The sequence below is a fragment of the Homalodisca vitripennis genome, chromosome 4 (genome assembly GCF_021130785.1).
Source record: "Homalodisca vitripennis isolate AUS2020 chromosome 4, UT_GWSS_2.1, whole genome shotgun sequence".
In the NCBI taxonomy this organism is placed as follows: Eukaryota; Metazoa; Arthropoda; class Insecta; order Hemiptera; family Cicadellidae; genus Homalodisca; species Homalodisca vitripennis.
The window spans coordinates 50842835-50855692 of record NC_060210.1 but is presented as its reverse complement, the minus strand read 5'-3'; the positions used below and the strand labels follow the sequence as shown (position 1 = coordinate 50855692).

Here is a 12858-nt window from a genome sequence, read left to right as displayed (position 1 = left end):
GCGATACGATGTAAAAATCGTTAAAGAATGCAATAAAGAGATTATTATTATTATAATTTAAAAGAATATACAATATATCATTATTTACACCATAATATTTACAACTTGGAATCGTCTCCTCTTGCCTAAGCTTACCTAACAATGATCGGATTGCATGCAAAGTATACGATACTAGTAAGCCTATACAATAATAAAAACACATGTTATTAAAACAGTTAGCTGTACGATACTGAATATTAAACATAGTTTTAAAGGTTCCGAATGGCTTAGATATATTACTTCATCGATGTTACTATTGTATTAGGAAATTTATTCGTTTTTCGTTTTAAAGTAAATAAACAATAACACAGCTGGTGTCGTCAAATATCAATAACAAGATGTAAAAAAATATTTCTTGACTTCAGCTTTACAATTTTAATAGTTGGATTCTATATGTAGTACCTATATTAAACTAAATATTATTTTTAATATAAAATTTAAATTGCTATCCATTATGAACTGTCTGGGATACCGTTGAAAATAAGATACATGAGGTTTGTAAAAATATTAAACACGAGTGGTATAAGGTCTATTATAATTAAATCAAGGTCTTTAAATCTCTAACTTATAAGGAACATTTTCTAATAAGAAAGTTTATTTTTTAAATACCTGCGAACATGATTAAGGCTTGAAATATATCAAAACTAAGGTTTGTTATTGAAATAAAATTGAAAACAACACGTTAATATTGTTTTCACCTTCATAAAAAATACTGTGTTTATTTTTGCAATTAAAAATAACTAACTATACAACGTGTTTTAGGCATAGTGAATTCAATGACTGATTTTTAATTCTAGAGAATTATTCTTGAACAATTTTCTAGTATCTAAAAAGAAGACAAATTATAGTTAAATAATATGGAAAACATTTAAAACTTTCATTAAAAAGCACAACACAACATAATTAAAAGAAACAAGTAACAGGATATAATAAATAACAACTATGATAAATTTTAAATTATATACGTTTTAACATAACAAACGTTTTTATATCACTTCGCGATAAAACTATGTAGAGTGCACGAAACCGAGCTGGTAATAGCACCCGAGATGTGATCGAGAGCAGATGACGTCCGTTAACCGGAGAAGAGAGTGGTCTCTAAAGACAAAGAGTGGTTTGGTCAGGCCGCGGACTCTACGCCACTGCCACTACGATAGTCGACACTCCCCCTCGGACTGAACCCTCTCCGCTGGTCCAGACTGGCACGTCTGTCCACGCTGCCATAGCTGGAGCCGTAATGGGTCAATGTGTCACTTTGCCTCATGTGCAACTCACCTGCAGGACAAAAAACTTTTGTTACTCCGGTTTCTTCACAATCTATTTTAAAATACCATACATCTTGGATAAGGATAAGGAGTCACTTGGAACTGTTGTGGAGTTTTAGGAGAATTACTTGTGAAATTAGATCAATTTTCATAATCTGTGTTGATGCCCAGAAAATCTAGTTTTTTAGTTTCTACACATTTGACACAGGAAGTGCGAATCAAGTGGGCAAGGAGGGTGATTACCCTTGGTCTTGTGTAACATCCACCTACACCAACACCAATATCGTGCATTATGGAGGGAAAGGGGGTTTGGTAGAGTGGTTGTGGTACCACAAGACAATTGTAGGCCTTTATTTGTTCACAACAATATCTTAACAATCATTTAAATATACAGAAAAATATTCTCATATACTTTTGAATATTCGCTAAAACTGACATCCCTATTTTTCAAGCAGGAATGAAACTCATAATCCCATAAAACGCAATAGAAAATGAATAGCAATAGCTAGACAAATAAATAGCTATTGTCAAGAACGTACAATGGATACGAGGCATATTTACAATGTTGAAAACTTGTTCCTAGTTTAGAACTATAATGATTTGACACAAGTTATTTAGAAACAAATATGAAACGTTTTATTTATTTGAAAAAAAAAAAACGCTTGTCATTTTATAATTATATTATAAAATAACTGAGTTAAAGTTTTCGAACGAATGAGAATGCCACCATCTTGAACAGTTTTATTGGTAACGAACTCATCCAAGCACTATGGAAATTAATACTGTATCTCTTATAAGTTTGGTTTGTATCTTTAAAAATTACGGCAATTATAGTTCGCTTTATATAGTATAAATCTATTTGTATATCATGGTGGTATTGCGAATGTGGGGAGGAGGCATCATTGGAGGAAACCCCAAAAATCTTCCTGAAATGACGAGTGGTTGTAATAGGCAGACTTCCATGAAATATTCTTAAATCGAAACTATAAAACTGAAATATATTATTCTCATTTTCTAAATATGAGTTTATAATCCTTTAAAGAATTTATAGAACTTGATGTCTATAGCAGTTCAGATATTTATACGTATTTTGAAATACTAACCTAGTCTGTTACGGTAACTGTTGCCCGTGATGTAGCCAGACATGCCGGGCGCACAGGAAATACTCTGAGAGGATCCCATGAAGTTGTGATATTGGTCTGATAACCCGTTCTGGGAGCCTAGTGACTTTTTGACTAAGTCTTCCTCACTTCCGTCCGGCAGCACTTCTTTGTACAACCCCTTAGGCCGCGTGCAGATCAGGAATACCAGCACAAATACTCCCTAAACATACAGATTGTCTCTAGTAGGTGAACACAGATTTTCCTTAAAGTAAAAGTTTGCAATATCAAAAGTGGATTCATAAATTTTATTGGACTATCAAAAGTTTACAAAATATTGGGAAAATAATGTTATATATATACAAACCACTAAAACAAAAACCGACACTACAGACTGTGGAAGGACCCGACGGAATGTAATGAAAGGTTTGCTATCCAACATAGTGACTTTATTATGTATGTCATTATGCCAAGTGATAAAATATCATATGATTGTTTATTCTGTTATATTCCTGTTTCTATTATGATTAGAAATACCAATGCAAAAATGCTATAATGTTACCTTTAATTTTGACTGACCTCTTTATCCCAAAATCCGTGGACAAAGAGCATATTATGTCTCTAGGACCTTTCTATAACTAAATAAAATAAATAAAAACGCCTTTATTTAAGAGCGTTTCTCGTTTCGTAAAAACGTTTTTCAGAATAACTCGCGTCATATTTTACAATAGGTACAAGTGACATAAAACTAACATACCTAACTAAATTGAAACTAATAACAATTTAAACAACCAAAACATTTTAAAACTACTACAATGGTTTAAAAACTGTTTTTATTTGGCTTTAAAAGCTTTACAAGAGACAACACAATTAATGTCTTCGGTAAGGGCATAAAGGGTAGGCCCAAAGTATAAACAGATTTTCTGGTCAATAATAATAAGTTGTTAATAATTTTTTAATTCTATCAACAGTTGTATCGCACCAACAAGCAACAGAGAATGATAGATAACGTCACGACTTAAAAAAGGTCCTGTGGGGTTCTTACGCACATAATATAAAACATTCACATGTTGAGACCACATTAATGCACAAAAATGTAACATTATCATTCTGTGGTTATACAGAACAAAATTATGTTAATAAATCTAAATATACCAATTTGCATTGAGTTAGTACAACTATTATACGCAGCAATATGTACTTGATGTATAAATAGTATAGTGAATATTTTACAGTACAGTATTAGTACAGTAGACACGATTTAGGATTTCCAGCAAGACTTATATTCAGTAGCGATGACCTGTTAAGTTCAAGGGTGGGTCTGAGGGACCCATGCCTCAGGAGATAATTCCGGTGTTTTGTTGGCTAAGGTTAAATACTCTTGCATAATTATAATTCTTGCTTATATTATAATATTGGAACTCCTCCTACGTAATAAATAAGTCTAAATAATAATTTTCAATTAAAAAATAGGTAATCAATTAAGTGTAAACAATTGTTACTTTATACAGTGCCTGCTAAAACGTGACGTACTATTTGTTATACACTACCGTACTGCAACAGATATGCTATATATGTAGGCGCTGTGTTTTAAATATACAAAAAGGGTACACTAATAGCAATAATAATTATACGAATATTTTAATTAACTTTAGTAAACATGAACAACAACCTAATTATTTATAGCATTATAAAAAGGTTTCTCCACGTTAGGTACTAGAATATTTTATAATTATTCACTCGTTTCAAATTGTTTTTATAATATAAATAAAATTAGAAAATATTAGATTTACTTTGTACTATTAATTGTAATGTTACTGTGCTCATAGTAATTAGGAGTAAGGAATTTAACAATTTCTTTAAAATTTGTAGCTTAAGAATAAAGGAAAAAATTATGAATAATGTACTTACTTCCAATACGAATTATGTGGAAATAAGCATTCTTTTTATAACTGAGCAAGTCACTTTAAACATTGTTTTGGGCAAAATAGTTGGTTTTAGGAAGAACATTTTTTGGGCTTATACCTGAAGTTTGTTTACTGAACCGAGCTTAAGCTACCAAAACTTCATACATTACTGTATATTATAAAAAATAACAACTTTTATCCACAATAACCAAATAACCACTTACTTATCTTTTACATGTATTGTTAAAAAAACATAAAGTTGAAATTTAGGCATAGATTAAATTCGAAATAAGGAATATAAAAAATAATGGTTTCAGAAAATAATGAAATAATAAGTGTTACTAACAAGATCACTGTATGCTTGAATTATTATAAGTGAAGACAAATCTTATAATATAGTGGTTAACTTAGTTAAAAATATGTTTGACTGTTATAAAACAATGTTTGCCTAGAATACACGATTACATTTAATCTCTTCATTGAATCTCGTGCATGTAACTCTAGAGACAAGATTGGATTTTACAACTTTAGGGACCAGTGGGGCGTAGCTGGGAAGAATTTTCTAATTAGGAATAGGCCTATATGTTAACCCCTAATAATGACCACGTAACATTTCAGTACAATCGGCCTATTAGTTTTTAAGTGATTGACTAAAACACACACACATCAGAAGTGTTTTAAGTGAAAACCTAATGACTTCTACTTTAGTCTCCCTTTAGACATCGCATTTATTCACGCTGGCCTAAAATAGGTCAATTGTTACTGAAATCGTTGGATCTATTCAATAAAATATCATTAAATATTAGAAAGAAATTCAAGAAATTTTGAGGCGTTTATAAAAACAGTTTCTGTCTCTGAGTTCAGTGTCCCCCATCATTAAACTTAAATCTAAAATGGATCAAGAGATCGGAATATCTTTCATTGACTATCACTTATCTCAGGATTACTTCGAATGCAATTCAAAAAGAATATGCACATAGTGTCTTAAAATAAAGTTGCAAACGGGTAAATGCTTCCCATGTATAAAAGTGTAATTAGAACTATGAGGACAGGTCAAAGGTATAGACTTTAGAAGTGTGCAAGTGCAACGTGTACTACGGAAGTGGAAATAGGTTTTACCATTTTCGTGCATAAATTATTTTATTGAATTATCATTCGCAATGTAACAACTTAATTAGTCACCCTAGGGCGCATGTCTTGCGCACTAGTCAAGATCACTCCGCACACAATCACAGTGACGATGTTAAGCAAATCATGTAATGTTTTTTTAACATTATGCGGCAAGTCAGTTAATACATCAAGTAGAACATCCCTATGTTAATAAACATGAACGGAAAAACTTACATGATATAACAAGATTAGCATAACTGGTGAGATAAGAGCAGAAGAGAGTTTGGTTCATAAAAGTATGACATCTAAGAATTAAAACTATGTGACTCACCAATATGCCACCGCAGATGACAACGAAGACGGTGCTGTTGCGGAACCCGATGGCGTCGTACAGAAAACCAGCCACTGATGGTCCGATGAAGGCGCCGAAGGCAAACGTGGATGTCCACAGTCCCGAGATGAGTCCGTACGTCTCGATGTTGTTGGGAAACCCGTGCGCTCTGGAACAAGACACCATCTTTTAACAAACGTGGATGTTTATAAGCCAGAGATGAACCCGTACGTCTGGTGTTGAGAAACCCGTGCGCTCTAGAACAAGACACAATCTTTTAACAAAGGTGGATGTTTATAAGCCAGAGATGAACCCGTACGTCTGGCGTTGAGAAACCCGTGCGCTCTAGAACAAGACACAATCTTTTAACAAAGGTGGATGTTTATAAGCCAGAGATGAACCCGTACGTCTCTATGTTGTTGGCAAAACCGTGCGCCCTGCGAGGAGTCGAATCAAATAATATTTTATTGCTTTTCACAATTGTACATTGCATTACAAACGTCAATAAATAATTACTTATAAATAGTTATTCATTTACACACGCACGCAAACTTATATTTCCACACATGCCTATGGCTCTCATAAAGTCCAGCGGCTTATTATGGACTCATCGACACAGTAGAACGCACTGGACAACAATATGCGTTTTATATGAGTTAATTGATCAATCTGACACTAACTTGTTGTGGCAGATGCAGCAACAGCGTCACCCCGTGATGTGGGGCTTGATAATTGACTCTGCTTCTTGTCTGTAAATGTCTCCGCAACGGATCAAAGAGCATTTTGATTTGCAATACATGATCACATAAAATATGTAAAGGTAAGGTAAAGTCAGAAATTCAAGTTTCCTAAAGATTCCCTGCATAACTCTCTGTAATTTAACTTTCCAATTATTCTGACGGCCTTTTCTGGTGTCTGAAGAATCGCACAGATTTACTTTTGGCACAGCCTTCTCAAAGTCTCACTCCATATGCAAAGGGTAGGTGAATTAGGCCACATTAGTCCATTTTAAATTTGGGGGAATATAAATTTGCGCCACGCAAGGCGTATATGCCTACTAAAACTCTAGCACACATATTGTCGACGTCATCGTCCCAGATCAATCTTTTGTCAAGGAACAATCCTAGAAACTCTGTAGAGTATTTTTCCTCTAGAAGGGCATCATAAAAATATAGCTGGCTTTTCTGAAAGCACGTTATTCCTAAGGCAAACATGTACAACATTCTATTTGGACTGGTTTGTTTTCAAGTCCATTTCAGCAAACTACTGAATGCATGCATTTAGTTCTATAAACAACGTGGATGTCCACAGTCTAGAGATAAGCTGGTACCTCTCGATGTTGTTGGGAAACCCGTGTGCTCTGCGACAAGACAATCTTTTTAGGAAATTAAGGTAAGTATAATAAATTATAGTTGTGATACAGATCTTTTTTGGCTGTTACATGGGGAATACACAAGTTATATTTGTTGGTAGAAATATAACTCTATAAAATTGATTGCACCAACTTCAGATGGTGAATAAATTCCGAAGGGAGGTTAGAAATTGGGTGAAAACACAAAGATAGAGGATAACTAAGTCAATGGAGAGAAATACACCGAGCCCAGAAGCGTTGCGATCAGAGGAGAGCTTAAATGAACTGAAGAATAAAATAAAGTTGACTGATATGACAAGATTTGAAAAAGCTTCGTATCATTCCTCGTTGTTTGCCCATGATAATGTTAAGTTGGAGACGTACTTGACTTACACAGTCATCCGCATAGATTATCAGTGATAACGCTGACTCTACTTATAATGTGTATTATAGCATCATGCGTGAAGCGACGCTATGTTAAAATTAGAAGTGAAAAACTAAGATAAAGCGGTATCAAATTGTTAAGTAAATTGACGGCTAAACTAAACGAAAGGGCAATTCTTCAGATAACACACAGACAGTTCTAGGCTTTGGAATTTTTATCAGCTGACCTATTGTTAACTGTAACGAAGTATCTGTCGCATGGATTACATCAGAACTCATAAGAATTGGAAAGCGCAAAGAAACAAGTAATACTAGATTCCATTGAATGTTGTAGGATTGTGGAACTGGATATGATATTTTTAAATTTTATACACGTATATTAACTTGATTACCTCTTTATCTCAATTAAACTTGTTATTTTTGCTAAATGTCCAAGAGTCCCAGAAGATCGGCCTCACAATTCTTTTGTAACAATTTAAAGAGTGCTTAACAATTTTCATCGCCCATACAACGGTATTTAAAACTCATGACATTGGGGACCGGATTAATTCCGAGAAAATGAAGACAAATAATAATTTTTACTTGTAATACATGATAAATATTATGGCAAAATAAATAGTGATATTATTTTCCATAATATTAAATATATACAATTTTTCACTTTAAATGGATTAAAACACATACACAAATATATATATATATATATATATATATATATATATATATATATTTGAGTCGTAATTAAAGAATATTTTTGGCTAAGGAATAAATTAAATTATAATTTGTTATATTATTTGTGAAGTTCGTTCACTATTCACTAAAAAAAACTTGTAGATATAAAAATATTACGCTTCAGTTAAAAGTATAGTTTAAACCATACTGAACATAAGCAAACCACTTCCTGATGGTTCATGCAAAAACTATTGTTACCTATTATGGTGGAGGAGGGAGCTACTATAAACAAAAGTTAGTGACGTAAGTATATAGAAGCAGTTAGTGTGACCATTTCCTTCTATACGGAAACAGATACCGTTCGAATATGGCGTAGTTTAAGAGGTAACAAAATTTGAATTTTGTATATCTAAAAATAATTAAAATTGATTACAGAAACACGCATGGGTTCTCGTATCTGTACAAACAACAATTAAAACGAATTTCCATACCGTAATTTTCTTTAGTATAATTTTGGCAATTATTGAGTCAATCCAATATAGCCCACAAGGAAATTGTGTCGAATTTGAAGATATTAGGTTTACATATTTCGGCTTGTAGACACACTCGCCAATGTCATAGTCAAATAATCGCAATCAATGTTTCGGAAGTTTTAATCGGTTCATTTGTCCTAGGATTAGGTAATTATGACTACTTATCACTCACATAATTACACACATAACTGGCTGAGCGTTAGCAAAGCCTATCTCTCAAGAGGATAGAACATTTAATTTATCTGTCTGTTACTGTCTGTAATACGAAACGGCATCTCAAGAACGAACTGACCTATTGACTAGAAAAATCTAATTTAACTATCGAACATGACGATGCATGAGATTTGGCTGAGCGGTAGTAAACATTATTACATTTGTCTTAAGGGTAACCATGATAGCAACCATAAAAAAAGGAGAATTAATAAACATTTTAACAAACTGGACTGTAGGTTTGAAAATGTGTATGTAACCTCAGTGAAGCCTGTTACGCGACAATTGGTGTGGCCTATTATTCTCCTTACGTATAAATAGTTATCTTTAGTTATTTCTAATACCCGATCAGCCAAAAATAGATTACAAAACATATAGTATTGACGTGTTATTTAAACGCTTTTCTTGGCAGTAAATAGTGAATGTATTACAATACCGAGAGCAGTAATGTCAGGATGATATACCTAAATGATTACATGCTAAGAAAAGGGTTAATCATTTATTGTAATAGCTAGTTTAAACTATTTGTATTCAAAACTATAATTTGTTTGATCAAAACTCTCTATGATCAACAATTGCCTATATATATAACTGAGCTTAAAGAAATATTTTAAGCCCATTATTCTTTTATCCGTATTGTTGTATTAAAATCTTAATATCGATATTAATTAATATAAAAACTATTTCAAAGCCACGAATTATTAAATATCACAATACCTAATGCTTTTGTCAATGTTTAAGAGGGAATAAAATAAACATACTGAGAAAAGACTAAGATTAAATCAACTTACAACACTCAATCACTTACATGCGTATTCAAGCTTTCCCTTTCCCTTAGAGCTTACATTATACCCTATTAGGTCTTAGCCAACTTTTCCCTTTGTATTCCGGTAGCAGAAAATACCAAATGACAGAACATTAAGTATTACAAGGCAGGAATACGCTTCCCCAAGAGTCACGTAACACAGTTCATTTAAGTTGCACGCAAAATGTTAAGTCAATATATTATTTATTCTAACGATGTTCTGTTACAGATGAACAGACTGACAGTCATACAGCAACATACACAAAGACATTTTACAACTTCGAGCAGACAAAATGAAATTGTGTTAGCCTACTGACGCTTCAAAGTAGCTCAGCCAAATCCCGAGGATGGGTATGCTCAATCAAGAACTCATTCTGTTGTATGCAGTAACCAACATTTAAAGATTAAAGATTTAAAGAAATAAGAGACGTATTATATTCGCATTTTTATTCATTATGGATGGTTTCATAACAGTGTGTGAGTAAAAATGTATACACACAAAGTGACGATGTTGCATGTGTTGGGTTAGGCTACAATACTTACTTTGTCGTATGATCTTACTTATTTTATTTTACATTTATTTATTCTACGGTTTTCTCGTTGCCATTAGGGTTATTCGTAAGATCTAATTAAAATAATCACTAACCTAGTCAAATTCTATGGTGTGATATACACCGTCATCAAACTCACTATTGCCAGTAACGAATAAAGCTAAAGAAATATTTAAATATATTAGACTGTTTTAGAGATCTTTTTGGCCGGAGATCGACAGATAGGCAGAGAAACAGAAAGAAACATCTTATACAGCTCGTTGAGTGATATTCTATACTAATGTCACTTACTACCAATGTTATTACTTACACAGCATCTCTAAGCGCATCAGTGAAGCAGGCTACGAGCTGGGACGCGATACTCAGTCCATGTATCACCAGACCAATGATGATTGTGACTAGTAATCTGAAAGTAAACGATTCATCAGTAAGAGTCTTATTTTTTGCATTAAGATTAATTTATTAATGCTTTGTTACGTGGTCAGCAATAATCGTAAACTGGTAACGAATAATACATTCTAGAAACGTTCCTTTTTAGAAACAAATGAAGTTTTACATGCCTAACTAATTGTTTGATTTATACCATTTTAATTGTAATCATGAAGGCATTTACCCCAGTGTTATTTCTCTAAATATGGAAATTATTCACCGAGAAAGATTGGATTCTTCCGTGTGGTTCGACATGACACCAAAACCCTTTACTCCCACAACATATCCTAATCTTAATCTAGTTCAAATTGTTGTTTGCACTAGGTCAACCAGATTGAGTTCCGATTACTAAATATCACTATTAATTTTCCGTTATTATATTTTAACGAATACACTAATAAAAACCTGATGTCAGCTATTGAGTTTGTCTAATTACCACAAAAATTATTCCGTATATTTAAAGCTTAAGTTTAATATTGGGAGTATAACTGATTCGAACCACTTATTAACCGAAATATGAAAGTCTTCTGTTTTATATTCATCGGCGGCAACCAAGAGTTAAAACAAATGAAATGCATATGGATAATCCCGTTATAGAGGGTTTACTCATTTACACGTCATATTACGTTACGTTCAGCACAAAAATGTCAAAAAAGATACAACACTTATACAGTATATTACTATCAAGAGTTTAAGACTGAAAGTAGCGTAAATATACGTAAGGACTAAAGCCTTTCGGGTATGTGTTATGCTACGTCTCTGGTGTGCCTCACTCTGTGGAGCCGGGCGGCGGGCTGGGCAAGAATGGAGCGGGCCCAACGAGTTGGAAGCTGATGATGAGAAGGACACAGCCAATCAGGATCGCTGTCTTCGGTTTCATCCTCTTGTCTACCAACCAGCCCCAGAAGGGTGCAGTCACGGCATACGTTCCCCCATTGATGACAAACATCACACCAAGCAACATGGGGCTGAAGTTGAACTGTAAATAGCCGACAGTATAAGTAGAGCATAGTAGACAACATACCTTAACATTTATGGAGCTTAATAAGAAGCAAACAATAGCAAAAATATTTTACAAAACATAGTGAAACACAATTGTCTACTGAAAGATAAGTATAAACGTGATCTGACCTGCCTGAGGTGCGGTTCAAGAGTGGCAGACAGGAAGTTGATGCTGAGGGATGTGACTACAATGCTGCACGCCGCCAGGAACACGCCTGGGATCCTCAAAACTTGCAGGAGACTGGCTGGAATACGGGCAATGATTGACAGACAATATTATAGCTTTGAAATTGAGGATTATGATATTTTATGGGATATTATTGTAAAAAATGTATTTCTGTCAGCATGCGACTCTTATTACGCTGCATGAAGACACCTACCCCCGGTTCTTCCCTCCACATCTTGGTCCGAATGCCCCGGCAACACCAAGAACGTCATAAGCGCCGCCAGGAACAGACCTGTTCCAAGCACCATGAAGGGCAATTGGTATCCTCCGAGCTGCACATAAAACCTACTATGTTAGTTAGCATCAATGACTTCAATTTCCTTAAAATGTATAAGCTCTGCTGTTTACTTCTAGCTGAGTAAATACAGTTTTTATTTATAGATGAAATGCACAATGATTTATGCTGTACTTTGTATAAGGGATAAAGTTTTAATCACTTTAAAAATGTGTATACGGTGTAAACCTCTTACGTAACACTAAAATAAATAAAATAACAATATTTTATAGTACATTTAATGTTGTATTTACTTGTTTCACGTGTCTGTACTTTTCTCTCTGATATTTTGGAACGAAAATGCTAGCTGCATCATTAGAATGTCAGTTTTTCACAATTAGAATTAAAATATTAAAGTCTTTAATAAACAATACCAAAGAACAACTCTATTTCATTGTTTTTAAAACATAAAAGTGTCAAATAAAAATCTTAATTAATTTTTAACTAAATTTAAAAGTACTCCGCACTTTGAAACACATAATTTAGAGGTGTAATTACTTTTACTATAATATATTTATAATACAAAAATTTGTTATTCATGTACAAAACTTATATGTAATAGTAATTTAGGGAGGGATAATTATAAAGCTAAATAAAATTGTTTAACAAAACTATAATTTTCCTATATTGAACTCTACTACAATATACGGGATATTGGAAATTAAAACA

At 33.3% G+C, this 12858-nt stretch overlaps 1 protein-coding gene across 1 annotated transcript in view; it reads right to left on the bottom strand.

Annotated features, from left to right (window-relative positions):
- Positions 1-725: 725 nt before the first annotated feature.
- Positions 726-12858, bottom strand: part of LOC124359306 (MFS-type transporter SLC18B1-like) — a 32453-nt gene continuing 20320 nt past the window's right edge. The window contains exons 6-12 of the mRNA XM_046811934.1: positions 12070-12187; positions 11819-11934; positions 11461-11666; positions 10569-10664; positions 5753-5921; positions 2408-2627; positions 726-1314 (exon numbers count right to left, since the gene is read on the bottom strand). Coding sequence (XP_046667890.1) covers positions 1160-1314; positions 2408-2627; positions 5753-5921; positions 10569-10664; positions 11461-11666; positions 11819-11934; positions 12070-12187 — 1080 coding nt within the window. The 3' untranslated portion in view covers positions 726-1159. The remainder of the gene's footprint in view (positions 1315-2407; positions 2628-5752; positions 5922-10568; positions 10665-11460; positions 11667-11818; positions 11935-12069; positions 12188-12858) is intronic.